The 27,483-nt window shown below is 47.5% G+C and overlaps 3 protein-coding genes across 3 annotated transcripts in view; all 3 read right to left on the reverse strand.

Annotated features, from left to right (window-relative positions):
• Positions 1-1,750: 1,750 nt before the first annotated feature.
• Positions 1,751-4,397, reverse strand: SRGN (serglycin). Its single transcript, XM_026042686.1, has 3 exons — positions 4,307-4,397; positions 2,821-2,968; positions 1,751-2,095 (listed from the first exon to the last, which is right to left on the reverse strand). Exons 1-3 carry the CDS (start codon positions 4,395-4,397, stop codon positions 1,882-1,884), a joined length of 453 nt encoding a protein of 150 aa, XP_025898471.1. The 3' UTR covers positions 1,751-1,881.
• A 7,184-nt stretch (positions 4,398-11,581) lies between these two features.
• KIF1BP (KIF1 binding protein) lies at positions 11,582-19,568 on the reverse strand. Its single transcript, XM_026042691.1, has 7 exons — positions 19,230-19,568; positions 19,056-19,154; positions 16,741-16,820; positions 16,470-16,653; positions 15,323-15,407; positions 13,690-13,799; positions 11,582-13,003 (listed from the first exon to the last, which is right to left on the reverse strand). The coding sequence occupies exons 1-7, from the start codon at positions 19,566-19,568 to the stop codon at positions 12,125-12,127; spliced, it is 1,776 nt and encodes a 591-aa protein (XP_025898476.1). The 3' UTR covers positions 11,582-12,124.
• A 150-nt stretch (positions 19,569-19,718) lies between these two features.
• The window catches only part of DDX21 (DExD-box helicase 21), an 8,351-nt gene continuing 586 nt past the window's right edge, over positions 19,719-27,483 (reverse strand). Inside the window, exons 2-15 of the mRNA XM_026042692.1 lie at positions 27,265-27,447; positions 27,113-27,188; positions 26,412-26,590; positions 25,756-25,873; positions 25,105-25,290; positions 24,482-24,627; positions 24,045-24,194; positions 23,229-23,390; positions 22,568-22,687; positions 21,979-22,052; positions 21,068-21,227; positions 20,714-20,848; positions 20,272-20,316; positions 19,719-19,955 (exon numbers count right to left, since the gene is read on the reverse strand). Of these exons, the coding sequence (XP_025898477.1) occupies positions 19,773-19,955; positions 20,272-20,316; positions 20,714-20,848; positions 21,068-21,227; positions 21,979-22,052; positions 22,568-22,687; positions 23,229-23,390; positions 24,045-24,194; positions 24,482-24,627; positions 25,105-25,290; positions 25,756-25,873; positions 26,412-26,590; positions 27,113-27,188; positions 27,265-27,447 (1,917 nt within the window). The 3' untranslated portion in view covers positions 19,719-19,772. The remainder of the gene's footprint in view (positions 19,956-20,271; positions 20,317-20,713; positions 20,849-21,067; positions 21,228-21,978; positions 22,053-22,567; positions 22,688-23,228; positions 23,391-24,044; positions 24,195-24,481; positions 24,628-25,104; positions 25,291-25,755; positions 25,874-26,411; positions 26,591-27,112; positions 27,189-27,264; positions 27,448-27,483) is intronic.

Consider the following 27,483-nt stretch of genomic DNA (forward strand, 5'->3'; position numbering starts at 1 on the left):
TACGTGTCGTGTGGGGCGGGCGCGTCGCCTCAGCGCGGGGAGCGGGAAAACGCGGCCCGAACGGGCGGCGCGGGCTTCCCCCGCGGCTCGCAGCGCTGCGGCGACCGTTACGTGTCGTGTGGGGCGGGCGAAACGCGGCCCGAACGGGCGGCGYGGGCTTTCCCCGCTTCTCGTAACGCCGCGGCGACCGTTACGTGTCGTGTGGGGCGGGAGCCCGTTATCCCGCTTCAGCCGAGCTGCCAGGAAACGCTTTGGCCCGGTTGTTTGTGCCCACGTCAAGCTCGTTCTGTAGATATCCTACGTGGGATAGAAATACATGTGAGTTAAACCAAAAAAAACCCGCATTTTTATGTTGGAAGTAAATCCCTCAAGACCTTTGCATCAAATTGTCTCGCTTTGAAACCATTCCTCAGTAAAAATCGCTTTTTTTTTTCTTGGCAAACAGATTGTCGCTTATTCACCCCTCTGCACACGGTGGTCAGAGCATGAGGGACTAATGTCCCCGCTATATGGACCAAGACACCAAGGAGGATTTAATTTCCAGATGCCATCTTCCAGGTAAGCAGAGCAAAGTCACTTTGGCCGAAAGCCCCCGTTTTTTGAATTGTCCATCTGTAGTTTGGCCATGAGGTGGCAATAGTAGGTGGTGCTCAGCACTCGCCTGCCTGCTCAGCAGCCACCGCTTTCAGTTCTGCAATTTGCACAAAGTCTGAGCTGGGAAAGAGCTTAAGAGTAAGCTCATTTGCAAGCACATGATTCTGTCTGTTGACTTGGGGGTGCTTGGTGGTGGTTTGGTTTTGCTTTGGGTTTTGTCTTTCGCGCAGTTTGGGGTGCGGATGTCACTGGAGGTAAMCAGAAGCACTCGGTGGTGTCTGTGCTGTGCGCTTGCACAGAGCTGCATTTCTCTTGGTGCTGCCAAATGCAGCATTCRTCCCTCTGAACACAACAACACTGATGCATTTCCCCCAAGAAAACAGATTTGAAAAACCAGTTGGAATTTCCCCCTGGAAATCAGCGGRCTCTGGGGATGGTCTTGTGTCCGACCACAACCCTTTCCGCATGCGCTGTCAGTTAAGCCCTCTGTGTCTCAAGGGGCTCCACACACACAGCCTCAAGAGCTTAGTGTAATGCTCGAGAGAGAGAAAAAAACCTTTAATTTAGGTTTTAATAGGATTACAGATGGGTAGATGCAGACATCATGGAAAAATCCATTCAATGATTTGGGAGGTCGGTGCACTGGCTCRTTGGCCACTTTTAACGTTAAAAGTCACAAGGAGAGAATGAAGGAGGTTGTGGTTTTTGACTTGCATTATCTTATAACTTCCGTTGAGATAAGACAGCTAAAACAGTGTGCAAGCCACATTGAGACAGACTGGCCCTAACAACAAGACCCACTCTTTCATTTGTAACGGGAAATAATGTCTATAGTGCCTGAACAGTTCACAATACTTAGTGCTTTTTAAGGAAATAATCTAAGGAAGGTTGAGTGAAAGGCAAATGTTTGCACTGTTATTTTACGTATTTACTTGGTTTATGTTAATGTGCAGCTGATTTATATTAAATAAAGATTTTCATGTTATTACCACTGATTTGTTTGTTTTTGCCAGGCATAATATTTATGCAAACAAGATTATGGCAGATCCTTTAGAATCCAATTTCCCCTTTCCCCAACCATACAATTCAAAAGCAAAGAGTAAGCTGGGATTGAATACGGGTTTGTAGAGAATAAAAGCAATAGAGATGTAAGGCAGCTTTTATTGGTTTAGAACTCATAGAAAACCGTTTTGTCCTGAGAGTAATCGCTTTTGGTCACACACCAGAGAAGATGTGCCGGAGATGAGAAAGGTCACAATCTTTTTGATAAGGGCCAAGTTTCCTCCCCTACAGAATCAAATTCTCCTCTGTGAGCTTCTGCTTTAGCTTCCTTTTCTGCTGGCCCACCAAGAAGTCGTGGAACTTCATGCTGGGAAAATCACTGCCAGCGTCAGCCCCTGACCCAGACTCCTGCTCCGCTTCAGCCACGTCCTCGAACCCAGAGCTGGAGTCCTCTTCTGAAAGTGGAAATATACGGGCCAGCTCCTGGTAGTCCTTCATCCTGAAACACGGAGCCACAGTATTTACAACAGAGCTTAGCACGGGGTTGCTGCCCCCCTAATGCAACCCTCCCTCCAGGAAAAGCGTGTTTGAAAACAAAACAAAACTATGGGCACTTGAGGCAGTTTAGGGGGAATTTCAGTGGGAAGAGAGCCTTGGGACTAACCAGCCTTGGAAAGAGTCACAGCCAAATGATTTAATGCAGGCAGAAGAAATATTTAATGCATCACGAGGGTTTGCTGCTGCTGCTGCTGCTGCTGCTGCTGCTGCCAGTTAGCTACCCTCCCCGGATGGCTGCAAGGGAAAGCTTGAGGTGGTGCATTGCCACAAAGTTTGAAACAGCAGCACCCAAGCCGCAAATTTAACGGCATGTGAACTTCTGTCCACCGCAGAGAACAGCGTTTCCCCTTTCCACCTGCAAGCAGGGAAGAGCCCAACTCCTCCTCCTGAAGTGGAGCCCAAACAGTACCATGTAAAGCTGCTGTCACACTCCTATTTATACATTATACATGCTGAAGCCTCTCAAAGGATATTTTCAGCTAGTGGTGAACATTTCACTGCACGAGTCGACTCTGCAGCTCTCGTCAGTGCCGCAGCCCCAGCATTCAGAGGGGAGAGTGTGAGGATGTGTCCACCCAACTGGACACCACCAGCCCTGTCCAGTCTCCTCCCAAAGGACTAAGACTAAGCACATACAGCGTGTGAAGATGCAGCGCAGGAACTTACAGAGAGGGATCAGCCATGGGAGGCAGGATGCGGTTTGCTCCACCTTGGGGCATGTAAAACCAGGGCCCTTTCTCCTCGATGCAGTTGGCAGACCAGGCGTCCGGCCGGCACCTCACGCGCTTGTATCTCGCCTTCTGCAGCGGCGCCCCTGCACAAAGCAGCGAGCACAGCGTTACTCACACAGCACCGGGACCTGCCAGCTGGTGCTGCGGGCACAGCACCAAGAGCAGCGGCCGAGGGACCCAAACCCAAGGTGCCCAAGGGGCACCCGGCAAAGCRGATTTGGGAAGCGAGCCGCCGTGCTGCCACGGAGCTTGCAAATCCCGTMCGGGGAAAGTAGGCGATTCAGACATTGGCCAGGTGCTTCTTCACAATTAAGTCAACTGGCAGTTTCATTCCCAGTTCCCCCTCGCCCCTCCGATGCCTCGTCAGGACTGCTGCTCAGAAGGAGGTTTTCAGAAAGTATCGAAAGGAGAAAACGAGGATCACAAAATAGGGATAAAAACAACAGCGTTTCGTCCTTCTGTTTGTTCTTGCTTAATTAACGTGCTCTGAAGCCTCCTGGCACCTTCTCTTCTTTTTGGCACTTTATCTATTTTTTCTCAATTCCTTGGGAATATCTTTCTGTAATTACAACTCTCTCTCATCCTATATATTACCATAATGTACAAGATGACTTTCAGCCACCTCCTACTCACTTCTATAAGAAATAGCATCATTTCATGTTCCTTTTATAACAAAATTCCCTTTTCATATTTTTCTCTGTTAGCTTATTAGTATTTTTTCCTTCTACAGAAGTGGCAAAAATTAACTAGTGTGGCAGAATAATTTACAAATAAATCACTGTGCCAAAAACAGGCCATCATCTCTCAGAGGAGAGCCATAGAGGAGAGAGGCCTATCACCTTTTTAGGTGTTTGGGGACGATTTGTGCTATCTGTGCTTGAGAAGTAGTTATCTCTCACAAGAAACAAATCCACAGAGTGCGTATCACCATGAATCAACATTTCCTTTGGGTGAGTTCAGCACTGTGTGTCGCAATTCTTTTTTGCTGTACAGAATCAAGCGTTTAATTTCCCAATGAATTTCCTTTTCCTCCCTCAGAAAATGAGTAGAGTTACAACATGGGAGCTGCCTGAAACTACATTAGTGAATAATAGTTACATAAATGAGATACTGTGGAACAGCTAACTAAATCAAAAAGATACTGAACTAATTTCAGTAACTTTTTGTATGAAGCCTTTTACCCATAGAAGCTGGCTGAGGGACACAGAAATGGTCCACTTTCTAGACCGGACAGAAGACATCTATACTTATAAACCCCCTCACAGCATGTTAGCAAAACAGTTTTTTACAAGCAGATTTCGTTACTGCTACAAGAAGGTCAATATCAAGTATTTTCCCCCAAATTCAGAGGCTGCTCCCTTGGCCTACCCCGCATAGCTCAGAAAGAGGATTACAGAGAGAACAAGCGCTCCCAGTTTTACCTTGTGCCGTGTATCCCACAAAGAGGATTATACAGAGAGCCACGAAAATCCTCCCATTGCACCCGACGAGGAGCTGCATCTTGGCCCGCATTGCCAGCCTTTGTGCACCACAAATACAGCGAGGCCAGGAGCTCGGCGCCTGAAAAGGTTTCCAAAACCTCAGACCCAGCCCCTAACCTGCGTCACGGCTTCCTGCTTGACTCACACAAGGCATCTACAGAAAATCCCCGCTGCCTTCCTCTCAGATTCAGCCTGAGGACGCAGGTGACCCTCAGCCAGAGCGGGCAGAGCCATGCCCCAGGGTACGTGCGGGCCCCGACGTGAAGAGTTCCCGCGTGGTCACTCTTCGCTCCGGAGAGAAACGGCATCGTGGGCCACCTTCCTGCCCACTGTGTCAGCACGAGGAGGGCTGGAAGCCGCTGTTTGAACCCTGCAGTGGCTCCCAGTGGGAAATAATCGTGCCGTGCACACGCGAGCTATTTCAGGGACTGCACAGCAATTGCTTTTTCTTCTTTTCCTTTATTTATTTTCCTTTTTTGAAGGTAACTTAGATATTCTGAGCAAAAATGAACAAGTGGAAAGAGTGGAAATCATGGCACCATTGATATCATTTGCACCAGTGAAGGGAAAGTGAGAAAAAAACAGCTACAAGAGAGGAGTCCTTCCTCTCTGCAGCCAGGTAGCAGTGCTACCACGGGGGTTTTTAGCCTTCCCATTTGTCCAGCTGATCTCTTGGGCACTTGGACATCAGCCCCTGGCATTTACCTGACAGGGCAGCACTCTGGGTGAGCAGGTTAACAGGGCCAGAGCTAGAACGGGAGCTCTAAAACATCCAAGGATACAGGCAGTACCCACCTTTCCTCCACACGGAGCACAGAGCGGGTGCAGGTTGCTGCAGGCACCCGAGAACTGACACAGCTCAGGGATGTGATGTAGTGCGTTTTGATGCCTGTTTTCCTGGCTGAATTGGAGTTTTCCTAAACAATGCCAGATACAAAAAAAAAATTGTGATTTTATCAACATACAAAACTCCAAAGCCCCTCAAACCTGTTACAGAGATATATTTAAGTTGCTTTATACCTTTTGCTTATCTCTTACTTCAGTTTAAACYGGCCAGGCTTGAGTTTTTCTAAGAAGAAACTACACACAACAAGCTTATCTAAGTTTGTTTCATGATTAGTTGCTGAATTAATCAGGGTAACAATGTGCAGGCCTGATGAACCAACAGCAGCCCCGATGACTTGCATAAAATTCTGCTGCAAGGGGAAAAGCCCTTCCCCACTCTGATGTGATGGGATCCCCCTCCTGTGTGTCACACAGAGGAGGGATTTCTGGTGCTCGCAGGAAGCAGCTCCCTTCACTGCCCATATGTGGCCTGAGAGCATAGGTGCAATTCACACCTTGGTGGCTGACCACACTCAGCAGCTTCTTTTACAGCCCATTTTCCATTTCCTATTTTTAGCATGAGCTTTCTTTTTTTTTCTCCCTCTTAGGTGGTGCTCAACATGAGTAGGAAACCAAGCAAACGTGCGCTGAGGGTTTGTCAGCCTCAGCTCACGGCTGGTCACAGAAACTGCCCCTGCAGCAGCACCACTCATTTTCCACTGGTCACGGGCAAACTGTGGGACGGAGCAGAGCACAGAGCTCGTGCACGTTTCCAGCATGGGCAAATAACCATGTACGCACACAGCCCTCAACCTCTTTCTCCATTTTGCAGTTACTTTTGCTACTCTGACACTGAAAATCCCGGGGCACCAACAGCAGAGCCCTTGTGTGGGGCAGCAAGAGCAATTCCCCAAACACCAATAATTCCCCAAATGGAAGTAATTGCTACTAGTTTGCCAGAGTCTTTCTCCAGCAACAGGGCTGGGCCCTCGTCGAGGAGCAGGGTGAGCAGCCCGAGCCTTCCCAAGGCACACGGCAAGAGCAGCAACAAGGATCTGGAGGGAGATCTCAGCACCGCCTTGCCTGCTAGGTGCCACCAGGCAGGGGGGACTTGCAKCTGTATCTGCCAGCACGAAAAATAACAGCTCTGTTATTTTCTCCTCTATCGGCAGTGCGCCCCAGGAAATGAGATTGCCTGTTTTACAGCTAGCAACCCCTCKGGCGACCAAAGCACATTTTCCATTCTTCCATCCTGTAAAGTAACTTGTTTTTACCTGCATGAAGTAGGCCAGAAACCATGGGGGAGTGCTCATTTTCTGCGCAGGATGCCAAGCTCCGGAGGCTTTCCCAGCCATTTTAAAGCAGGAGCACCTTCCTCCCCCAAATAACGGAGGTTTGGCCCCCAAGCCTCTGCCAGGGAGGCTCAGCAGGGCGAGCGCTGTCCCGTGGCATCGTCTGCAGGAGCCTGGCTGCCGGCCGTGCTGCAAGCTGCTGCGGGGTGGGCAATTCCTAACAGGAAAAYTTCCCCGCTCTGCGGAGCAGCAAACCCACCGTGGAGGGAGTCACTGTACCTGGCTCAATCTGCAGATCTGGTACCTCTCAGAAAGCCTCGAGAAGATTCATTCGTCTTACGTTCCTCACGCTTGTGTGCGGATGTCCAACTTCCCACCAAGTGCTCTCACCCCTCAAGTGTTTCCTGCGAGCCTTGTACTGAGGCCCTGCCATTATTTTCAAATCACATGTAAAGCAGATTAAGGGCTTGGCATTTTTCTACCGCATTAATTTTGGAGGAAGGAGAGAAAGATTTGTCTCCACACTGGGTGCCTGACCCCTCATGGAGCTGCTCAGGACCCTGCTGTACATGTGAAAAACCAGAAATAACCACTAAAAAAAAATCACATGTGAAGAGATAAATGCGCTCAGGCTCCGGTAAAGGAGCTTCTCATTCACAGCTCCTGGGAAAGCAGGTAAACCTCAGCTGCTGCCGGTCGCTCTGCTGTGCCCTGGAGAATGTCTTCTTTAAGGACCAAACTGGAAAAAGAGAGCAAAGTTGGGCAACAAGGAAGAAAAGGCAATGGAGTGAGCAAGAGAGAGGCAGTGCCTGAACAGCGGCAGGGTTGGACACGAAGCGCGTGCAGGCGAACACTGAGGTGGTTTACGCCCGCAGTGATGCTCGGTGCCGCAGATGTGGGTCACGCCAGGGGCCTTGGGCACCTACCCCTCGCAAACGGCCAGTTCGTAGCTGTGGATGTGCTCGAGCCTCGCGCACGGGCCCTGTGCGTCGCGTGCTCCGTGTGCGGAAAGCATCGCGTCTGCCCGCGCCGATAAGCGGCCCATCTAGCGAGACATGGCCAGCGCTCCCCGCGCCGCAGGGGACCTGGCGCCGGCGGCCAGCAGCAGCAGCACRCACAGCAGGCACTCCCTGCTTGTGCCATGGTCACGGGCAGCCAGGCTTCCAGGAAAACCACAGCTGCCTCAGGCGAGCGCCCACGGTCACTTACAGGAAGCGGCAAACGGCCTCCGTGTGTCTCACACACTATCACGAGCTGGAGAATGGAGCCCTCCTTCAGCAAGGACCCAGCACTTCCCTTTGTGCCGGGCGCGCGCTGCTCCCCCTCTCACGCCAGCTGGCCCTGGCACAGCAGGAGCCCTCAGCAGTTCCAGGACTATATATGGATATATGTATATATTGAATTCAGCAGTACGTTAGGATGTGTCAAGAGGCAGAGACCTCGGTGGTGGTGCAGCAGCCTTCCAGGCTTCCCTAAAACCTCCTCATCCCAGAGTAGCTGTTTTTTCACAGTGCAGTTTCTCCTGCTTATTTCTCCAGAGGAATAAGAGTAGAGGTAAAATCYCATCAGTGCCCCCCTCCTCATTGCTGTGAAGATCTGTGTGCCAGTTCCACCTTCTCCCATCCCATGTGCACCCTATAAATTAATAAATACCAATAAATCTCAATAACTCAAGGAGATCTTTTTCTCCCAGGGAATAATTAACCCATGTATTTGGTACAAACATGCTGTCATGGGCAGATTGCTTCACCCCACAAATCAGAGGATAACGTGTTGCAGGAAAATGCAATATGGACTGAGAAATTAAAAAGAGTTTGCGTGGAAACCCCTGATTTCAGAGGGGACCTATGAGCACCTACCTGCTACTGCCTCCTGCTCACACACGAGCTCCAGGGAACAGTCACATCTGGTTCCTGAGCTGCACGTTGAAAAGGTGTCTAAAATAGCTGGAATCAGCTTCATTATAGGCGTAACAAAAGGGATCGAGATTAACATCAGGACAGARGCAGATTTCAGTTACTCAGATAGCATCAGCTGTGGTCAGTTGAAAGGACTGATACAATTTTCCGGAGACAAAACAAGGGCCTTGCACTGCATGAAAATCCTCCCAGTGACACCCTTGCGTCACAGCCCACACCAACCAGCCCGTCTCTCTCACAGCACCAACGAGTTTTTAGSTGTTTTGACCACGTCACATGCCAAAGCTTTAAGCACTAAATATTTCAAACAATGCATACAAACCCCAGGAGCGACTAATGCTCTTCTAACTCGAGGCACCACATTTCTTATCAGCATCCCTTCTGTCTGAGAGAAACACTCAGTGCCACCAACACCTTCCGTCCTGGAGGCAAGTCGCTTGTTTGCAAAATACTCCAGATTTATTCACCCCCTTGAAGGGCCTCTCTGGCACATTGCTTTACTCTTTGGCTTAAAAGGCACCATTATCCAGTGTTTTGGAAGGGGGAGATCAGGCGAGTAAATCTGGTTAGAATTTTTTGTACACCTAACTGTCAAAACATAGAAAATATCAACTAAAATGAAAAAGTAGAAACTGCCAACAGACTCTGGAGAGRGTTCCTAGGAAGCATGTAAAAAAGCAGTTTTCAAACCAAATTTAAGATCTGCAGTAGTCACTTGGTCTAACGTGGCCCGAGATGTTGCAATGGAAGAGGGAAGAAAGTTGACAAATGCGTCTAACCGCAAACGTACGCGCTGGATCGTAACGTAACGGCCATGGGTTGTGCGGGGCTGTGACGCGCCAGCCTCGGGAGTAGCCCTGCTCGGCAGCTGTATTTCAGCATGTTTTATAATTAGAAGTTCCACAGAAAACAACTAAGATTGATCAGCTCCACTCTCCGACAGAGAGGCCCAAGTAAAGCTGACCTTCCCTCTTGCAGCGCTGAGTACGAGAAAAAAAACCCTCATGCCCAACCCCTGATGCGTCGCCTTTCCGCTTTCCTGGTAATTCACGAGGATGCCGGCACAGCTCCGGGCAGCAGAGGGGAAGGGCGGCCGCACACGCATGGATATGCGCACGGATAATTCCCCATGGGAAGAAAAAAGCCGAGCTCTCCAGCTCGTGAGGCGCCCGCTCTGGTGTCCGCTTTAAGCAAGTCGCAATCTCTCCAGCCTGGGTAAGAACGAGGATTTCCATGGAGCTGTTTCTAATCAAAAGGGCATAATTACCTCTCATCCGGGATCACGACATCTTTCTCGAGAATATCACGTGCTGTTTAATGAGGGAGCTGAGGTTGTGGCCTGCGAGTTTAGCAGATCCCACCCGTGATACCAACACTGCACAAATGGGGGCTTCTCCTCAGCCTCCCTGCTTGGTGCAGGGGAAAGGATAAAAACACCTTGCAGGACAACAGAAAACACTTTTTAGTTGTGCTATTCTTGAGGTACAAGAGGGAATAAAAAATGCAGGTTGAATGGAGTTCACGGGAGTCTTAATCTTTAATWAGGCTTTGAAATAAACGCCTGACCTCACACATGCTTTGCAGCTGAAACTCAACGTTCCCGAAGGGAGCTTTGCTGCCTAATCCAGCAAGCCCCCTCCTCCTCCCACCTTGCTCCCAATATCCAGTATATTCCCTTCTACCAACTCCTTGAGCAAACTGAAGTATTCACATGGTTCCCGTTAGACCAGGCTTGCCTGGGAATTACCACAACGTAACCAGCACCATGCTGGGTGCTGGCCCAGGGCCTCCAGGAAGAAAATACACGTCGTTCATCACAGTACTGAGTATTTATCACGAGAGGTGAAGAGCTGACATCACTGGTTTCTGCAACTTCCCTTAAATTTAAGGGATCAACCTGCAAACACACAGCTGCAAAGAAATAAATTTAAGTTTAAAAAACTACCAAGAGTGCAATACAGATTGTCTGCTTAGCAGCTCGGTATTTGATCTGAGGGACTGAAGATACTTAGAGTAAAAAAAGTCTTTTCTTATACTTACCTTTTACTGCTCCTATTTACGTCTCTAGTCTAGACTCAGTTCTTCCTTTCTTCTGAGCTTTTCCTGTAATTTGGGTCAATACAAGCAAAAAGGGCTAGTAAGGGGGAGAGGAAATAAGGGGCCAACTGCTTGCTGAAAGGGAGGTGTAGCCCTGCGCTTGGCTCAGCTTTGCCTGCTCTGCAAATAACTGTTAATTCTTCTTTTTCCTCAAGATAAATATTTGAGGGATATGACAGGATCTCTCTGTCATATCCTCTGTCTCTCTGTATGATTGTGGGTTAGCACACAAACTATTCATGTATGTCTTAGAATTCTTCCCTAAATTACAAGTAATGGAAGTCTSATGAGCCAGTCTTTGCCTTAAAACAAGTTGCCCTCAAGGTTGGAATGGGATATGCGAGGGAAAAAAGAAAAGGATCACTTTCTTCCACTCGAATATAAAGATTAAAAATAAACTTAAGATTATGAATTAACAGCAAAAAGCACGCAGTTGCTTTAGATGAGAACACAGTCAACATGCACTGCACTGAGACTTATCTCAATGAGAAACAGCAGCCAGTCCTATCTTCAGGACACAGGAAAGGCCAAGTTAAGGATCTGAAACTGCGGGGGAAAAAAGCCTCTCACCGGGGGCTGGCTGGACGYTTATTGTTAGACAACAGTCACCGCACAGACGCGTTCACACGCACTGGCCCTCCCCTATTCTGTGTGCACGCTCACCCTCCAGGCTGGCTTTGCCACCTGTCATTTCCAGAACGTTTCTTTGCCTGTTTATCTGTCGTTAGAGGTTCCACACAGAATTCTGCAAACTAGGTATTTTTACTACTTGTATTAATCATACGTGTGTTCTTGCTTGTCCATGCTTCTCCCCACAACATTATCTTCCCCTTGTTTTCATGACTACTCCTTAAGAACCCAACTGCTTCACTATGCTTCTTTAAAGCCCTGTGAAAACATCCTTCCATTAGAAATCTTCCCATGAAGTTGATCCTGGTTCAGCCACTCAGATGTCCTCGCAGATACTGAAGACAGTCACGCAGAAACACTGCCTCGCAGCTATTTTATTCCAGCCAGGGTTGTTGGCACATACCCCATCGTAAGAAGACGCAAGAAAATGGAATTCTAAGCACTATGAGGAGCATTTAGTCAAGCTAGTCCATTTATTCAGCCTGCATCGGTTGCATTTTAATTGAGAGAAAAAAAAGAGCAACATTAAATACTGGAAATAACATAAAGTTCCCTTCATATGGATATAGTTTATGGTGACAAAGGTTAGAAAAGATAAAGTGTTTCCTAGTTGGAAGAACATGCGTCAGGTTTCTTAGGAAAAAAAATCTCTAGATCAACAGATTCCATTGAAATAAACAGTTTTCATAGAGTAGTACACTTAGAAACCAAACCACATGCCAAAGGGAGAAAGGTACGGCAGAGAACTTACATTTACACACAGGACAAGCAGCACAAAGCACCAGCTGGACATTCACATTTAAACTTCATACCATTAGTGTGGGTGTGCTACTAAACTGGACGGCTCTCAGGTTTTCACAAGGTTGCTTTATTGTGGGTTCTAGCTGGAGTGCTGAGCTGTAGACAGCTCTATTAGTCAGCATGGCAGCTGTCCTACAGCACTGGCTTTGACAGATATCATTTTAATATTGCACATTTCCTTTCGAGACAAGCCTTCATATGAATGGACTGAGTTTTGCTCTTAGCCTCTCCATCCTCGCTGGAAGAAGACCCACCATTTCCTTACTGAGCTCTAGTTCGGTTTCAACGGCACGGACAGCATCTGGATACTTCTCACAATAGTCTACCAGAAATGTGTAATATTCCAATGAGGTCTGCATGTTTTCCAGTTGCTTTTTGCCGTCCGAAGTAATAAGTTTACCGTACAGCCGGGCAATATGGAATTTGGCCACCATGGCAGGGCGAAGAACATCCTCCTCGAGCTCTTCGGGAAACACCTTATCTGGGTTTCTCAAAGAATCTAAGAACAGTTCGTAGTACTTGATTGCTAACTGAGCTAGCGAATTGATCTTTTTAATGGTGTGGGGGTCTAGCTCTTCTAACCTGTTACCAATAGCTACCTTTAAATCCATCATCTCGTAGTAGGTGTCTGCTAGCTCAAACTGCAGCTGCCTACTGATCAGCAGGTAGTACTGAGGATTCAGGTCTGCACAGAGAGGCTCCAGCATGTCTACTCGACGCTTATGCATCTTGCAGCGCCGCTCGTAGTCTTCCTCAAAGAAAGCAAGCACCTTAAAGAGGGCACTGTGATCCTGAACAATCTCTATGTGGTCGGTAACGTARCCGTCAACCTGAAAGAACTCTTTTGCTTCCTGGACATAGTTCTGACCCACCAGGAAGATTTCTCGGGCTTCTTGGAAATCTAAAGGATAGACACAGCTCACTTTCTCCTCCATGGCTAAGACGGAGTCACATATATCACTCGTCACAAACAGGACAGCTTTCTTCCTGCCGTTCTCTTTTTCATCCTCCTCTTTCTTCCTTTGGGCTTTAAGTTCCAATTGCCTGTCAAGATCCAGCTCTCCTATGTTATCCTGAAATGAGAAAACATATTAATTAAAAATACACATGGCTTACAGAGAAACACTATGCTGATTTTTTTTTTTTTTAATTATGGGCTAGCTTTCAAATGCCAACTAATCAGCAACAGGACAGAAAACATGACGTGTTGGCATATTAAATGTTACAGCCACTGAAGGCCACGTAGAGTATATTCTCAATTCTGTAAAACCGTAACATTTAAAAACAGRCACAGACAATTTAGGCTTTTCTACCCTGGGAGACAAGCTAGCCAAAACAATAAGCCAACAAGAGAGCCCAAAGACCCTGCAAAGCATTTCAGCACACGCAGAGTGTTACACACTTGACACGAATGGAAGTCCCAGCACGCAGCTCTGAGAGGGTGTTCCTACAACCCCTCCAATAAAAAGGGATCTATCAAATCAAACCACAAGGAAATACAGCAGAGAAGAGGGCCATCTATCAAGTTTCTGCACAAGCATCACTCTGATAGTGCTACAGAACCGATCTCCTATCTAGGTTTATTTTTAAGTGCTACAATCAAGTCAAAAACACCCGTTAGGTTTCCAGTATCCACTGCCTTGTTGACTGATCAGTGGTTTATCATTTGCTACCTATTATGAAACGATCACCGCTACAAACATCAAAATCCATTAAATGTTTTCAAACAACTGCAATTACAGAAGAAATTTTCCGTTACCTCAAGTAATTTCCGAGCACTCTGCAAAAGATTGAGGCAATACTTAATCCAGCATCTTGCAATTTCAGCTTTCCTCTGCCGAAGGTCCTGTTGGTCTTGCTCTGTTTCATCTAATAAACGGACATCAACACACAAAAAAAAAGAAATTTGAGCATTTTAATAATAACCTCAAGTGTTACATGCAAAAAATATGTTACTTATATTTATCAGGATTCATTTTTTCCCATTGTTAGACAGAAGCATGTTCTCCTTGTTAGTTCATGCAATAATTCTGTGAGCTGTCTGATAAAAGCCCATATAGATTAAAATGTATGTACTCAAGATGACAATTTAAAAAAAAAAAAAAAAACATTATGTATGGTTAAGAAAACCTTCAATCTCGAGGGCGTTCTACTGGAAAAGATTTGAATTTCCCCCCGTAATAAGAGAAAGGATGATTCTGTTTTCTGAGATTCAGCTGCCTGCTGAGTCATTTCTGCTACAGCGTGGAACCTCCTCAGTATGATCAGGGATTTGTCTCTCAACAGGCGCTGCACTTGCTCCCAGAAAAGGGAATAAAAGCAGGGGAAAGGGCCTGTGGCTTATCCACYTCCCCACAACATAATACCTGCTCGCCTGTAACTTCTGCATTTTCCTCTGTGCTGGCCCCCTGCTATAGACCACAGCCATAACTAGCACGGCCGATGTCTCAACATTATGTTTCCAGAAACCAAAAACAGCCAAGAGAACCGGCTTCGAATCTCCAGGCAGGAGGCGGTSAGGCCGCTCTGTGAAGAGGCAACCAGCACTGCCTGGTTGCTAAATAAAAAGCAAACTTCTGGCTCAGCTTCACTAGATTCACTTTCAGTTGTGTTTCAGTACTGCCAATCGAGTTATTGAGAATAGTTGCTGCTAAGCTGGAAAGGGACTTTTACTAAATATCCCCATTTTGCAACGAGATTCACATGCCAGAATGAATCCCACTCGCGTGCTTGGAAGCGACAAACGCCGACTGCATTAACTTCTGTGACACTTCCAACTTCCTGCGTAGGGATGCCACAGCATCAGTGCACTAAAGAATTTGTATTCTAAACAGCTCCTTTACATCAGTACCCAGAATAACAAGGACAGTACCTAAAAGTTCAAAAATAGTCATTAATGAGGCTGCAGAATGCAGCAAGAAGACAATGCAGATACCCTCCAAGTCTAGGGTTTTTGAGAACTGCAGTTTCCCTTCTCCTTTTAAAATGACTCCCAGAAAGTCTGTGTTTCATTTCATTGAATCATTGCCCTCCAGCCATTTAGAAACAGAGGTGAAACTGTGTTTTAAGCACACATATAAGTGGGTGAATAGACACGTTTCCATTATTGAAAAGCACATTGCTGCAAATTTCAGTTTCTAATATACGACGTGTTTAACTAAAGACAAAAACTTTTCTGATGCTCTCTGGTAAGCTCTCTAAAGCATCAGCAAAAAGCACTTGAATTTCTCCTYAAAGACTTTACACATCAAGTCTCTTAAAAGACACTGTTCTTATCGTTAATAAAAAGATTTTTAGAAAATTAAAATGGATATAATTAGACCTCATTTTAACATAAATATTAGTGATGTGTCATTCACAACATATAACTGAAAACTTTCTTGTGCACTTACTGTCTTCAGCAGAAGGAACCTGTCCAGCTTGGCTAAAGATGACGTTGGCTGCTGCTAAGCAGTGTCGGGCCTCCATAAAGCATTGCTGAGAGGAACAGAAAGGGCACTGGTTATCACTGGTACCGAGTGGCACGAGCTCCACCGCTCCCAAAGCCCAGAGTTACGTGAACACAAGGGACTCTACAGCATCAGCAGCCTTGGGAGCCTTCCCTGGACACGAGGATAAAAAGAGGTAATTTTTCTTATTTACTACTGAGTATTTTCTGAGCAACCATGTCTCTTTCTGGCACAGCCACAATAGCAACCCTTGCTTTTAGCATGAGATATATGCACTGTAAGCGTTTCCATACGCTCTGATCTACGCTGCTGTCACTTCCTGACCCTGCGGGGTGAAAGATTTTATTATAGTGTTAGTCAGAACGCGATGGACATGCAAGACAGTGTGTTATGAGCCAGATATAGATGCCTTTAGTCATATTTGGCAGCGAGTTATATAATGATTTGATCCCACCAATAACGATAAGATACAGAAGTTATAAATTCTCTTTGAAATGGGCAGTAACAAACATAGGTATTGCAGAAGGCCCTTAGGCATCGGAAAATAATGTCTGGATAAATCTGGAGTATAAAAATCCCTAAAAAAAACCTGAAGCATTTCCTAACACAGTGGGTTATTCAGAGTCAATACAGATGGTATGAGACAGTTACCGGCAACTGTTATAGGCAACATACAGTGTGCAAAATGTCATCCCTAAATCATTGTTATTATTTAACTTTTACTGTAGGAGAACAACATGATTGCAGTTATAATCATCAGCTTAAAATTATGCAGGGACAACCATTTCAAGCATCACTTACAAGCATCATGTCACATCATCACTGAAACTTTCATTAACTATAGAGCTCATCTTGCGTCTACCGCCCTGTTCATTTTCCCTGCTGCCATCAAACTAACATGTGAAAGCACAACCACTACACCCACCTCCAAAAAAAAGAACAGATGCTTCACGGGAGAAGACAATTTGTGTTTTTACAGAAGGACATTTTTAATTCAAGAGGGAGCCCTGTCTCAAAGGGCTGTTTAAAGAACCATTTCACTTGATAGCTGTATTCACGAGCTACAGCAGGAAAACACTAAGCACGTTACCTTGGAGAGATAATACTGTGACAAGGTAGCAGCATTGAGTGCCCATTCTACCGGGTAGTAGCCACTAAACTCCAGCTGTCGCTTGAGAGTGGTGTGGCAATACTGGGCAGCCTTCTCAATCATCTCCAGGTGCTGGTAGACTTGTGCCAGGTAATATAAAGTGTGGGTATAGGCTTTTTCAAATCTGCAACAACAACAACAATCTCTTTACATTTCTTAAATATTCCCTCAGCAGCGTGCCTAGGGGTGTTTGGGATGGATATGAAGTCACCTTTTTGATCTTTCTTGGTCTGTGAGTTTTTCTTCTTCATCCATAAAGTGTTCACTGGGGTCCAAGGGAGGGTTTCCATCCTGTAAGAGAGCACAGGTATAATCAGCGACACTGCTTTCACTCTGTGACATCGTGCTCCCTCTTCTGGCTGCAGACCATTTATCAATCCTYAGTTCTTCAAAACTTCACCTAATACCTTGATAGCCATCTGAAACTTACACCCCTAAAGCATATCAACAAGAAATGAGGATTTAAATGAAAAGTGGCTCAGTTGCATATGGAATTATAAGCTTTTTCAGCTTGCAGAAGACTCATGCTTACATATTGCTAAATTATTGGATGCTGTTTGGACAAGAGAGACTCACTTTGGATTCTACAGACTATCTTGGACAATTAGTGATGTCTCGGGACCCCAAAAGTTCCTGAAACAGCAGGAATATAAATAGAGCAGTAAGATACCACAAGAAGCCTTGAAATAGGAGTTACCTGCTACAAACAGGAAGAACAAAAAGAAGGGACCGCCTGGGAAACCTTGAAGGGCTGTTTGTGAACTTTGTGCTTCTGGGGGCTCACAGCACCYCACCTTGCCTCCAAGCAGGCTGCTCCACTTAAATATAATGAGAGTAACATTCCTGCTTTGGGATAGCGGTCAGAATGGGCTAACTCCATAACAGTTAACACACTTGTGCTGGAAGATCCAGATAAACCAAAGGAGCAGCCATCTCTGGAAGTGAATAAACCAATACCCCTGCCCTGTGCGTGTGACTGACTTACTGCACACCACGAGACGGAGCCTGCGTGAGGGTCAACAGCAACGCAACGGTATCGGTATAACACAAAGTGCATCTTCAAGGGTGAAATATCTGTTTTTACTTGCCTGCGCCTGCCTAGGTTTCCTTTGTGACTGTGCCTAACTGCAGACACCAGTTCCAAGACACCTCAACTGAAGGGGCCTTCCTAAGGTGGCTTTTGCCTTGCACGGTGCATCCTGAGGAACGTCTAACGTGCCTGTCGGCAACACACAGCCCAGCTGAGCGTGCTGTTCAAGTGCTACTTTGCTGTACTATCCTCTTCCCAACGTAAAAAGCACCAAGAAGARAAAAACAATTAATTAATTAAAAAGCAGCTCGCAAGGTTCCAAGAAATCTGAAATGGGATGATGATGATGATGTGCATATACCCTAACCAGGCAGCAAAGCCCCAGGAGGAACATTCGCTAGCCATTACCTAACACCACATACAGGTAACTACCAAAAAAATAAGCCTTTCAACTAAATTTAGAGTCAAGATGCAAATATCCAACAGCATGATTTAATCTACTGAAACACGAAGGTAAGATTTGAGCTCAATTTCACAATGGCCAGAGCAAGAGCCAGAATCTCGGGTGCTGAGAAAGCCAGCAGGATAAACACACTCAGAAGGGCATCTATCAGACCTGGACACCCAGAATTAACTCAAGTCTGTAGAGAGCTGTAGTATTTTAGCTAGATGAACTGGTGAAGAAGGAGGAAATAGAGAGACAAGCTTTCCAGCACAATGTGTGTTCTAGATCTATGACCTCCGGTAACGTTAGGCTACCATGGCTACAAGGAGAGTGCTGCAGTGGGAACCAGAAGATACAAGCTGCCCCACGCTGGGTCTTGCTCAGGAGTAACCTGCCCTCTAACCTAAGCGCACGTGGATTCTGAGCCGCGGATTCACCACCCAGGGCTCCGAGCYGCGGATTCACCACCCAGGGCTCCGCGCAACCTGCGGGGCTCTCCTGACGCCCCAGGCTGCAGCCCTGTGCTCCATGGACACACGTTTGTGTGGTTTGCTCAGGGACTGGCCCTGAGGCAAGCGAGCCCTTTGCGAAGGGGGCAGAAAAACGGGGAGGCTTTAACAGGYAGTCCAACTGGCAGCTCCAGGGGTTGTTCAGTACGCACAAGGCGGGCGGCGTTTTGCGAAGCCACGTCTTTGAAATGGGGAGCTGAACTCTTTTGCCTCTCATGCAATGCTGCACGTCAGTCCTGCACGTCGGAGCAAGCCCACAGCAAACACCACGCAGTTGTATTTCTGCTCCCTACRGGAAGCAACGGCTTGACGCTCCGCTGCGTTTCCAAGAAAAGGGCACGGACTCGTAACGAGCAGCCACATTCCGCGTGGCTTTGGTTCTGGATGAGCAACTYGGAGCGCTTTCACGGCACCGCAGGGTGGATTCAAGGGGTGGTTTCTGAGCAGCGCTATGTTTCGGGATGCGCGCGTTCCCACGCTGGAATGGGCRGGCGCTGCTTCCCGCGGTACGGGAGCTCGGGAGCGCGCCGGGCCGCGCGTACCTCCTTCATGTACTGCTGGTACGCGCTCTCCGCCGCCTCCAGGTGCTCCCGCGCCGTGTGGATCTCGTCGCGCTCGGACCACAGGATGCCCAGGTTGTTCTGCGGGGACAGGGAGGCGTGAGGCCCGTTCCCGCTCCCGYTCCCGYTCCCGYTCCCGCTCCCGTCGCGCGCTACCTGCGCCTGGATGTAGAGCGCCACGCAGCGGCGGGAGAGGCGCTGCGGCTGCAGGAGGCGCGTGCAGCGCAGCAGGTGCTCCTCGCCCGCCGACAGCTCCTCCGTGTCCGCGTGGTTCACGCCCAGCTCGTACTCGAGCACGGCGCGCCGCACCGCCTCGCCGCCCTCCGCCGCGCCGCTCAGCAGCTGCTTCACCTCCTCCAGCAGCGCGCGCGCCGCGTACTTGGAGCGGAACGGCTCCGTGGCGGGGTCCTTGCGCGACTCCACGCGGGACAGCGCGCGCGCCGCGCGGAACTTGTCGCGCGCCGCCGCCCACGCCTCCGCCGCCGCCGCCGCCATCTTCCCCGCGCCGCCGCCGCCCGCCGCCATCTTCCCTCCGCCGCCGCCCGTCGCCGCCGCCGCGTGACGCGCGCCGGCCAATGGGGCGCGGCCCCGCCCCCCCCGTCCCGCCGCCCCGCCGTGAGGGAAGAAAGACCGGGAGAAAAGGCAGGCGTTTCCTTTTCCTTTACTTCTCCATAAAAACCCCGCGCAGGCCCGCCGCCCTCAGCGGGAGGACCGGTTAAAGCTCTGTCCGTGGCCGCCGCCCTTAAACCTGCCGTTCTTCCTGAAGCCGCCGTTGGCGAACCTGGAGAAGCCGCCGTTGGCTGCCTCGTGCGGGAGCTCCTCCAGCTCGGGAAGCTCCTTGGCCACGGACAGCTGCCAGCGCCGCGAGTTCCGCCACTGCTCCTGCAACGGGAAACCTCCGGTAGCAGCCCCGCAACAAGGGCTGGATGATCCGTGAGCAAAGAGGGAGCCCTGACCACGGAGAGCKCGGAAATTCAACTGAAAAATCAGGTAATAGGAGGGGAACTAAAGGCAAGGCCAGGCAGCAGAGGTATTTTGTAAAGACTGCTGTTATCCCTATGCATTCTTCTGGTAAAAATCACAGCCCTCTTCCCAAACTGGCCTGTGATGCTGTAATTACAGTGCCCTTTGTCCAATGTGTCGCCCCTAAAGGTTCCCAGAGCAAATTCTGACCTTAAAAAGTAACAAAGACAAATACCTGTATGTTACTTAGTTCATCCACAGGGATATCAAAGCACACGCCCTGTATGCAAGGAAAAAAAGACGTAATTTGTTTTCCCCAAAAAATGTATCTAATAACAGTCCTTCCTATGCAACGGTACACGCTGTTACTGTTGGTTTACAGGCAAAAAATAAAGGTTCCGGCAACCACTTTACATATTGTGATGCGCACATGAGGAGCAGTATCTTCATTCAAGCAGATGCCGTAACACCTAGCTAGTACATACACTGCGTAAAATATATTGCACAGTGTAAAAACAGCAGTTAAATGGGTGTCGTGTGATACAGTCCAGCTCACATGAAGGAGGAATGAGCTGGAGGATGGATGGAGTGCAGCGACGCCTCCACACTCGTGCTTCCCACCCATCCCGGCTGCTGCACAACGTGACCGCGGCTTCCCCACGGCTGTGCCCTCTTACCAGCTTGCCCTTGAGGAAACGCATCGCGGATATTTTGGCATCCACCTCCTCGCCGAGCTGCTCCTTCAGCGCTCGCCACGCGTAGCTCATGGTGCGCATCTCTATGGAGCACTGCAGCACCATGGTCACAAAGCCCTTGCGGAGAAACAAGCGCAGAAACACGGTGACAACAGCAGGCTACACTCGCACGGACCGTCTGTAACCCACTAACTGTCTGTAGGCTCTCATTCAGGTGAAGGAGCCAGAAACAAACCAGAGCAGCTTCCCAGAAACCCCAGAACAAGATGCCACCCTCGGACTGAGCTCCAGCCACTCATTTATCTGCGCTGTGAGGGCAGAGGGAGCGTCACTTACCGCTGTTGAGTTGAGTAAAGAGCGCTGCTGAATGGAAGATGCTCCTGAAATATGAGCTAGAGCTGCGGCCAGGGCATCGAYGGCCCCTTTCTCCTCTATGAGCTCTCGAGCTGACTCTCTGAAGTACTCTACCGCAGAGGGGGGAACCGCCTCCAAAAACCTAAACGTTGAAAGGAAAGGCTTGAGTGAACAGCGCACCAAAGGCAGTGTGCAGCACGGTCACGTACAAGACCTGACAAACATTTCAGACAATCTCCGAGGCTGTTTACCTCCCAAATCCCTGGATGTAGCGTTAGTGCTTCATTACCACTCATCTAACTCAACTCCTTCAAGGATGCTGAACACCCACTTTCTTGATCCAGGCCTCAAAGCTGTGTGCCAAACTGAGGACACACAAGACACCAGAGAGCTTTAATAACTACATTCAAAGGGAGGAGCCAAAATATCAGCATTTTGAAGGCCACGAACAAGGATCCACAAAAAAGCTGTCAGCAAATCTGAGAACCCCTTGCCATTGTAAACCACTACAATACCACMACAGGCTGAGGCCTGGCATTTCTTGCTCTCGGTAAAAGCAGATTAAATTGCTCCTTTAAGAAGGAGTAAAAACAAATCAAACAAACAGCCCAGGATGGGGCTATAACAACTCCTCACTATATGAAAAATCGCTATGCTATTAAATGTTCTCACTCTATCACCATGTGAGGAGGAGATCAGCTCCCTCATACAACGGCCGTTTCCTATTCTGATACTGGTAATTAATTTCTTCTGATGTAAACTGCAGGTTTATTTTGCAGTAACATTCTCACAACACCAGCTTGTGTTGTGCTGCTTGCCTGCAGGCCTGATCCCTTAAAACTGCATTAACAAGGTTGCTGGTAGGAGCTCCAGACAACATTTACAACACTTACTTCTTGGCATCACTACTTGAAGCTTTGATTATCTCTGTGGCAGAAGGAACACCTATACGCTTGAATGTAATCCCCTGAAATAAAAACAAATGAATACGTAGATAAATAAAACAAAACAGATTAAGGTATTTTTAGCACTCTATAGCACAACCCTATCTGAGCCACATTTCTAAGGCCCCTGTTCACCTGGTGGTTGGTAGAACACCAGCAGTCTTCATTTAAACACCAGCAGTCTTCATTTAAATGAAGTTTTAAGCAGGAATAAAGCTGGTATTTTAATTGCTGCCTTTTAAATCTGGAGCTACTTGGTATCAATTGAAGCACAGATTGAAATGAAAGGCAGGGTCGCTTTCCTCATCACCTGTGATTCTATCCATGCTGACACTAACAGATTAGTGCCCTCATGGGAAAGCTCACAATAAATCAGAATGGGGTGATACAGAAAGCATTTCTAAATCCTTACCAAAACTCATTATTTTCAGCTGTCCCATTTCCACGGAGGACTCACAGGGCCACAAGCAGCCCACAGATGCAAATACTAAGAGTACAGGAACAAAATGAATTAAAAGAGGTGCAAGGCAGAACTCACCGCTTTGTGCTCCACCTGCTTCAGCAGGTCTTCTTCTCTTCTCTGATAGAAGCAAATACAGATCCCTGTGCGGCCAGCACGGCCCGTGCGGCCAGAACGATGGATGTAGGAATCAACGTCCTTCAAAAATTCAGATTAATACGATAAACTTTATGTCAGTTAACACTGCTGGGTATTTTACACATTTTGAGAGAGAAAATACAACCTAAATTCTAATTTAGAAGCCTAAAAATTGATGCATAAGGTTTCTATACCCAAACCTGTTACTACAAACACACTACTGCAGATCTGTTCTCTAGAGTTGAACACTACTGACGTGTATTTCTGGAAGTAAAAAGATCCACTGAAGTTTCAAAAGAAGCAAAATGCCACAGGAGTATTTTAGAACTATCATGAAATTCAATCTAATACTCCAAAGGGATTCAGAAATACTGTGGGAAGGATGTCAGAGCTATCTAAAGACCTTTCTAGGGTAATGGAAAATACTCATTTTAATCACAGTTCAATACTTAAGAGCTTAATTATAAAATTCTAGACATGCCTTTACAGAAAATCTACTTCCTTGGTATATCTGAACATAAATTCCCATGAAACAAAGCAGTCGCTGATTGTTCTGCTGCAAGAAAATAAATGGCAATTTCAGTTTCTCTCAGGGACTTGCCTTTGGAGGTGAACACTGTACAACAAGGTCAACTTCAGGAATATCCAAACCACGGGCAGCTACGTTTGTTGCAATAAGAACCTCGAAAGCACCATTTCTGAAGCCTTTTAAGGTGATTTCTCTCTGTTTCTGTGGAATGTCACCATGCAGTGACTGGGCATCCTGTCAATGAAACAAATAGTAACAACATCAGGAGTTTGATTGCAGGATCAGGAGTTTGAAACAAATAATAACAACAGGCGTTTGATTCCAGCAATGGGAAAATTTGGTGGTAAAACTCACAACATTTTGCAACTAAGAACAGTTCTGCAGGTCACACCAAATGATTGCAGAACTTTCTACTTTGGGGATGATCCTTTTCTGGACCAATAATACAGAGCAGTAGTGAAATAACTTGCAGAGAACTAACAGGAGACTTTGCTCCCCCTTCCCTGTAAAGCTTAACAGAAGACGATCTGAACTGCATTTTTGGGGGGACAAGAGGTAGAGCTAAAGTATCCGACAAGCAGAAAGGGCAGTCACAAGCTCAGAATTCAAAAAAAAAAAAAAAGAAAATCTGTGCTAACGTGGAACTTAGTAGCACAACAGAATAATGCCACATACTGACACAAATCCACCAAGTCCTTAGTGGCTCTAGTGCAGAAGTGTCAGGGCAAATAAAATAGCTCCTATACAGTTTTAATGTGAATAGTGTATGACACATATTGAATACCAAGCAAGATGTGCTTGCCCACCACTGCTTCTCCCATCTTTTGGGACTGACTGTAAAAAGGCTAAATAATGCTGCCCAGTACCTGTGGGTACTGGGCCCAGTACCTGTTTGAGCGAAGCATTCAGAGCCAGCTCATTTGCCTCCTTCTTGGTCTCACAAAAGACGATGGTCCGCCCGTGGCTGCCGCTGTAGACCTGAATGATGTCCCCAAGAACCGCCGGCCTCTGAGACCAGCGACACTGTATAGCCAGGTGCTGTTTGGGACAGAGAGGAAACAAGCTTCTATGTTAAACATAAACACGGGACACTAACTAATGTCAGGTGTCGGGGGAMAAAAACGAACATAGATATATTGTAAAATAGATCTAAAGCTTTAATTGCAACTACTGCCTGGGGAAAGCTTTTATTTACAAACTTATCKGCCAACCGAGAGAAAAAACATTTCCCACCTGCGTTTGGAAATTCAGAGACAGAAGCCAGGTCACTCGGACCACAGCCTTGCAGGACCTGCACTGTTTTACAGCAGTAAAACCTCGCTCACCTCCACGGTTGTGGCAGTCCTTTGAGTCTTCTTTCCAACCAGGTCAATTTGCTCATATTCACCTTTCATGTACTTCTTCCCTACATCATATACCCAACGTGGACAAGTTGCAGAAAACAGCAGCGTTTGAGGATTATCCTCAGAATCTGAAAGAAAAGGCCACTGCAATCAGTCATTGCCAACTGCAGCAACAAGATGTGGAAGGAACAGAAACATTTTTACTACTTTTTATGCACCAACACCAAAATTAACAGTAAGAAAATACAATGGACTACTCCACTTTCAACCCTGTCCTTTCTTCATTTTCAAACTACAGACAGAAATTCTCTAACAAAAATGGGAATAGAAAGAATCCTGGCAGCTATATCACGTTTTATAGCACAAGCACAGCGTATTTAATTCTAGTATTACACAGAGATGACGTACCACCCTAGTTAAGAACAGTTTAATAAAAGTCCTTTTTTTATTATTATCATTAATAGAAAGAAAAACATTGCCTATTCCACCTTTTGTAATTCATCAAGTCACTTTCTGAAACCATCTGCCRTCTTCCTCTCAACCTTCTCCAGTTCTAGATTTACCCCTTTCTGAGGTTGGATACTAGTGCTGATGCCAGAATTTACCTTTTTTATAAGCAAATCCTAAGATTTCTTCTACTTGCTCAGCAAAGCCCATGTCTAACATGTGATCAACTTCATCCAAAACAACATGCTTTACAGAGGAAAGATCCAGCTTGCTATTTTGAATGTGGTCTTTGATCCGTCCTGGAGTTCCCACCAAAACATCAATGCCACTTTTGAGGAGATCAACTGCAAAACAGAAAGGCAAAGACAGTGTCAACATGCCAAGAAACAACAACATTAACAAAAAGTTCCCAGGACAGAGCAGCACTTGTAATTTTAAAATGAAAAAGCTGAATTCTTTCTTTTTCATATATAACTGTAGACAGGGAAAGACATGCTCACATACGGAGTTCACTTTTCCCTGGATAGTCATTCAGTCTCATCATTGAGCCGCTCATAAAATACATCAATTAAAAACAAACAAAAAATATCCAATATAAGAACAAGAGGATTAGTCACTTTGCAGATCTACCACCATTCTTTTGAGCAGAGATTTACTGGAACTAAAACAACCCAMGCTCAGCTGTGGGTTTCCTTTAAAAATGATGCCATGCTTCCTGACTGAAGGGAGACTCCRAGGGAATAAAAGCCATTTTTATTCGTGAAAGGCATTTGGAGATTGCCAGCACAGACCCCTTTGGGTTTACTCACACTGCGCTTTGTAGGGCGTTCCTCCATAAAAACAAGCCACTGAAAGCTTCCTYGTGAGATTCTGGAAGTCTCTGGCTACCTGAATGGCCAGCTCCCTGGTGGGGACAAGAACCAGCACCTGGAAACAGGGAAAAGAGACAGAAATGCAGCTGGGTTCACAAGAGGGAGCAAGMAGCAGAGAATTTCCTTCATGCTAGAACTGCCCTTGTTTTTTTTCCTGTCCTTTTTGATTCTTGTCACTTTGTAGCCCCATTTTCTACGCAGGTTGCAGAGGGACCCAAGCAGCCCCCTCATTGCAGGGGCAATTCCCACCACCGGGACACGCACCTCACAGCCCCACAGCTAGCRAGAGCCAACAGGAGGGAGCTGCAGGTAACTGCAACGCAGGACACTGATGGATGTTCTCAGCAATAATGCTAGATAAAGGAGAAGCTTTGACAGCACATTGCCCAAAAAGGGTGACAAGAAACCCTGTGTGTGAAACTTGTTACCACTGGGTTGCTACAAAACCCTTGCAACACTATCCTCTGACCTGGGAAAGCGCTCAGGACTCCAAACAGCAATACGGGAGCACAAGTGCCCTGTGCAACCAGCAAAGCACTTTAAACCCACCATGTTCAAAGCCTGGGTTTCTAAGCCTTAAGTCGGGATGTTACCTTTGGTGCACGGCCTCTTTTCCCATCCTGCGGGACRCTCTGCAGTTTCTCAACCAGCGGAATAGCGAAGGAAAAGGTTTTCCCGGTCCCCGTTCGAGCCTGGGCGATGAGGTCTTTGCCGTCGTATATGGGCTGGAACGTCTTAACTTGCACCGGGAACAGGTATTTCACACCTCGAGCTGCAAGGAAACGCAGAAGGGTTTCGGGAAAGGCAGCTAAACCTCTGAACAAGCAATGAAATCCCTCGCAAACACACAACACACATCTTGCCAAGGCTGGTGCAGGAAATATTCATCAGTTTGTTGTCACTCCTACTGTAGGAAAGGAAATATTCCCCCCAACTGAAGTGTTCACAGAGAAATAACAGCCTTCCCCTCAACAAAGTTGGCATAAAACAGAAAACTCCAGATTATTACAGTTTGGTTTGGGGAAAAGTGGTCTGAGGAAAGAGACCACCGTGTTTTTAAATATATGTTAAAATAAAAAGGGAGATTTTTGCACAACCCAAGCAAAGTAACTGAAGTGAAACTTGCAAGCAAGCAAAATATGAAGCAATATACAGAATTTAATCCGAGGAAGGAGATGTGTATGTAAAGCAATGGGAACTGRGGCCAGTTCACCCTCGGTCCCACTCCGCTGCCGCAGGTAGCGGCGCGATTGCCCCCAAGGGCCCCCACAGACTTCCTCCCTACTCCTCTTACCCCTGAGGAGACCCACGGTGTGTGGCGAGAGCGGGAAGTTGGCGAAGGCGCCTTGCCGCGCCTCGGCGCTCAGCTCCTGCGGACCAAGCAAAGGGGCTCAGAGGCGCGGGCGGCGGCGAGGCGCGGGCCGGGCCGCGGCGCCGCGCCGCTACCTCGGGCTCCTGCTCGGCCTCCTCGGGCTGCCGCTCGGCCTCGGGCTCGCCCTTCCTGCCCTTCTTGCTCCTCTTGGCCTTGGGCGGCGGCAGCTCCTCCTCGCCGGGGCCGCTCTCCGGCGGCTGCGGCTGCTCCTGGGCGGCCGCGGCGCGCCGCTTCAGCGCCTTGCGCTCCGCCTTGTCCTGCGGGGAGACACGCTGAGCAACCGCCGCAACGGC

The sequence above is a fragment of the Nothoprocta perdicaria genome, unplaced genomic scaffold (assembly GCF_003342845.1).
Source record: "Nothoprocta perdicaria isolate Ctin4 unplaced genomic scaffold, notPer1 scaffold_310, whole genome shotgun sequence".
Lineage (NCBI taxonomy): Eukaryota > Metazoa > Chordata > Aves > Tinamiformes > Tinamidae > Nothoprocta > Nothoprocta perdicaria.

Excerpts from the sequence above, each read along its gene's own strand:
- SRGN (XM_026042686.1), bottom strand. The coding sequence starts at position 4,397 with ATGCGGGCCAAGATGCAGCTCCTCGTCGGGTGCAATGGGAGGATTTTC. Across the intron at positions 2,969-4,306 it reads TGTGGGATACACGGCACAAG|GGGCGCCGCTGCAGAAGGCG; the intron begins GTAAAACTGGGA and ends TGCTTTGTGCAG. Across the intron at positions 2,096-2,820 it reads CCCATGGCTGATCCCTCTCT|GATGAAGGACTACCAGGAGC; the intron begins GTAAGTTCCTGC and ends TCCGTGTTTCAG.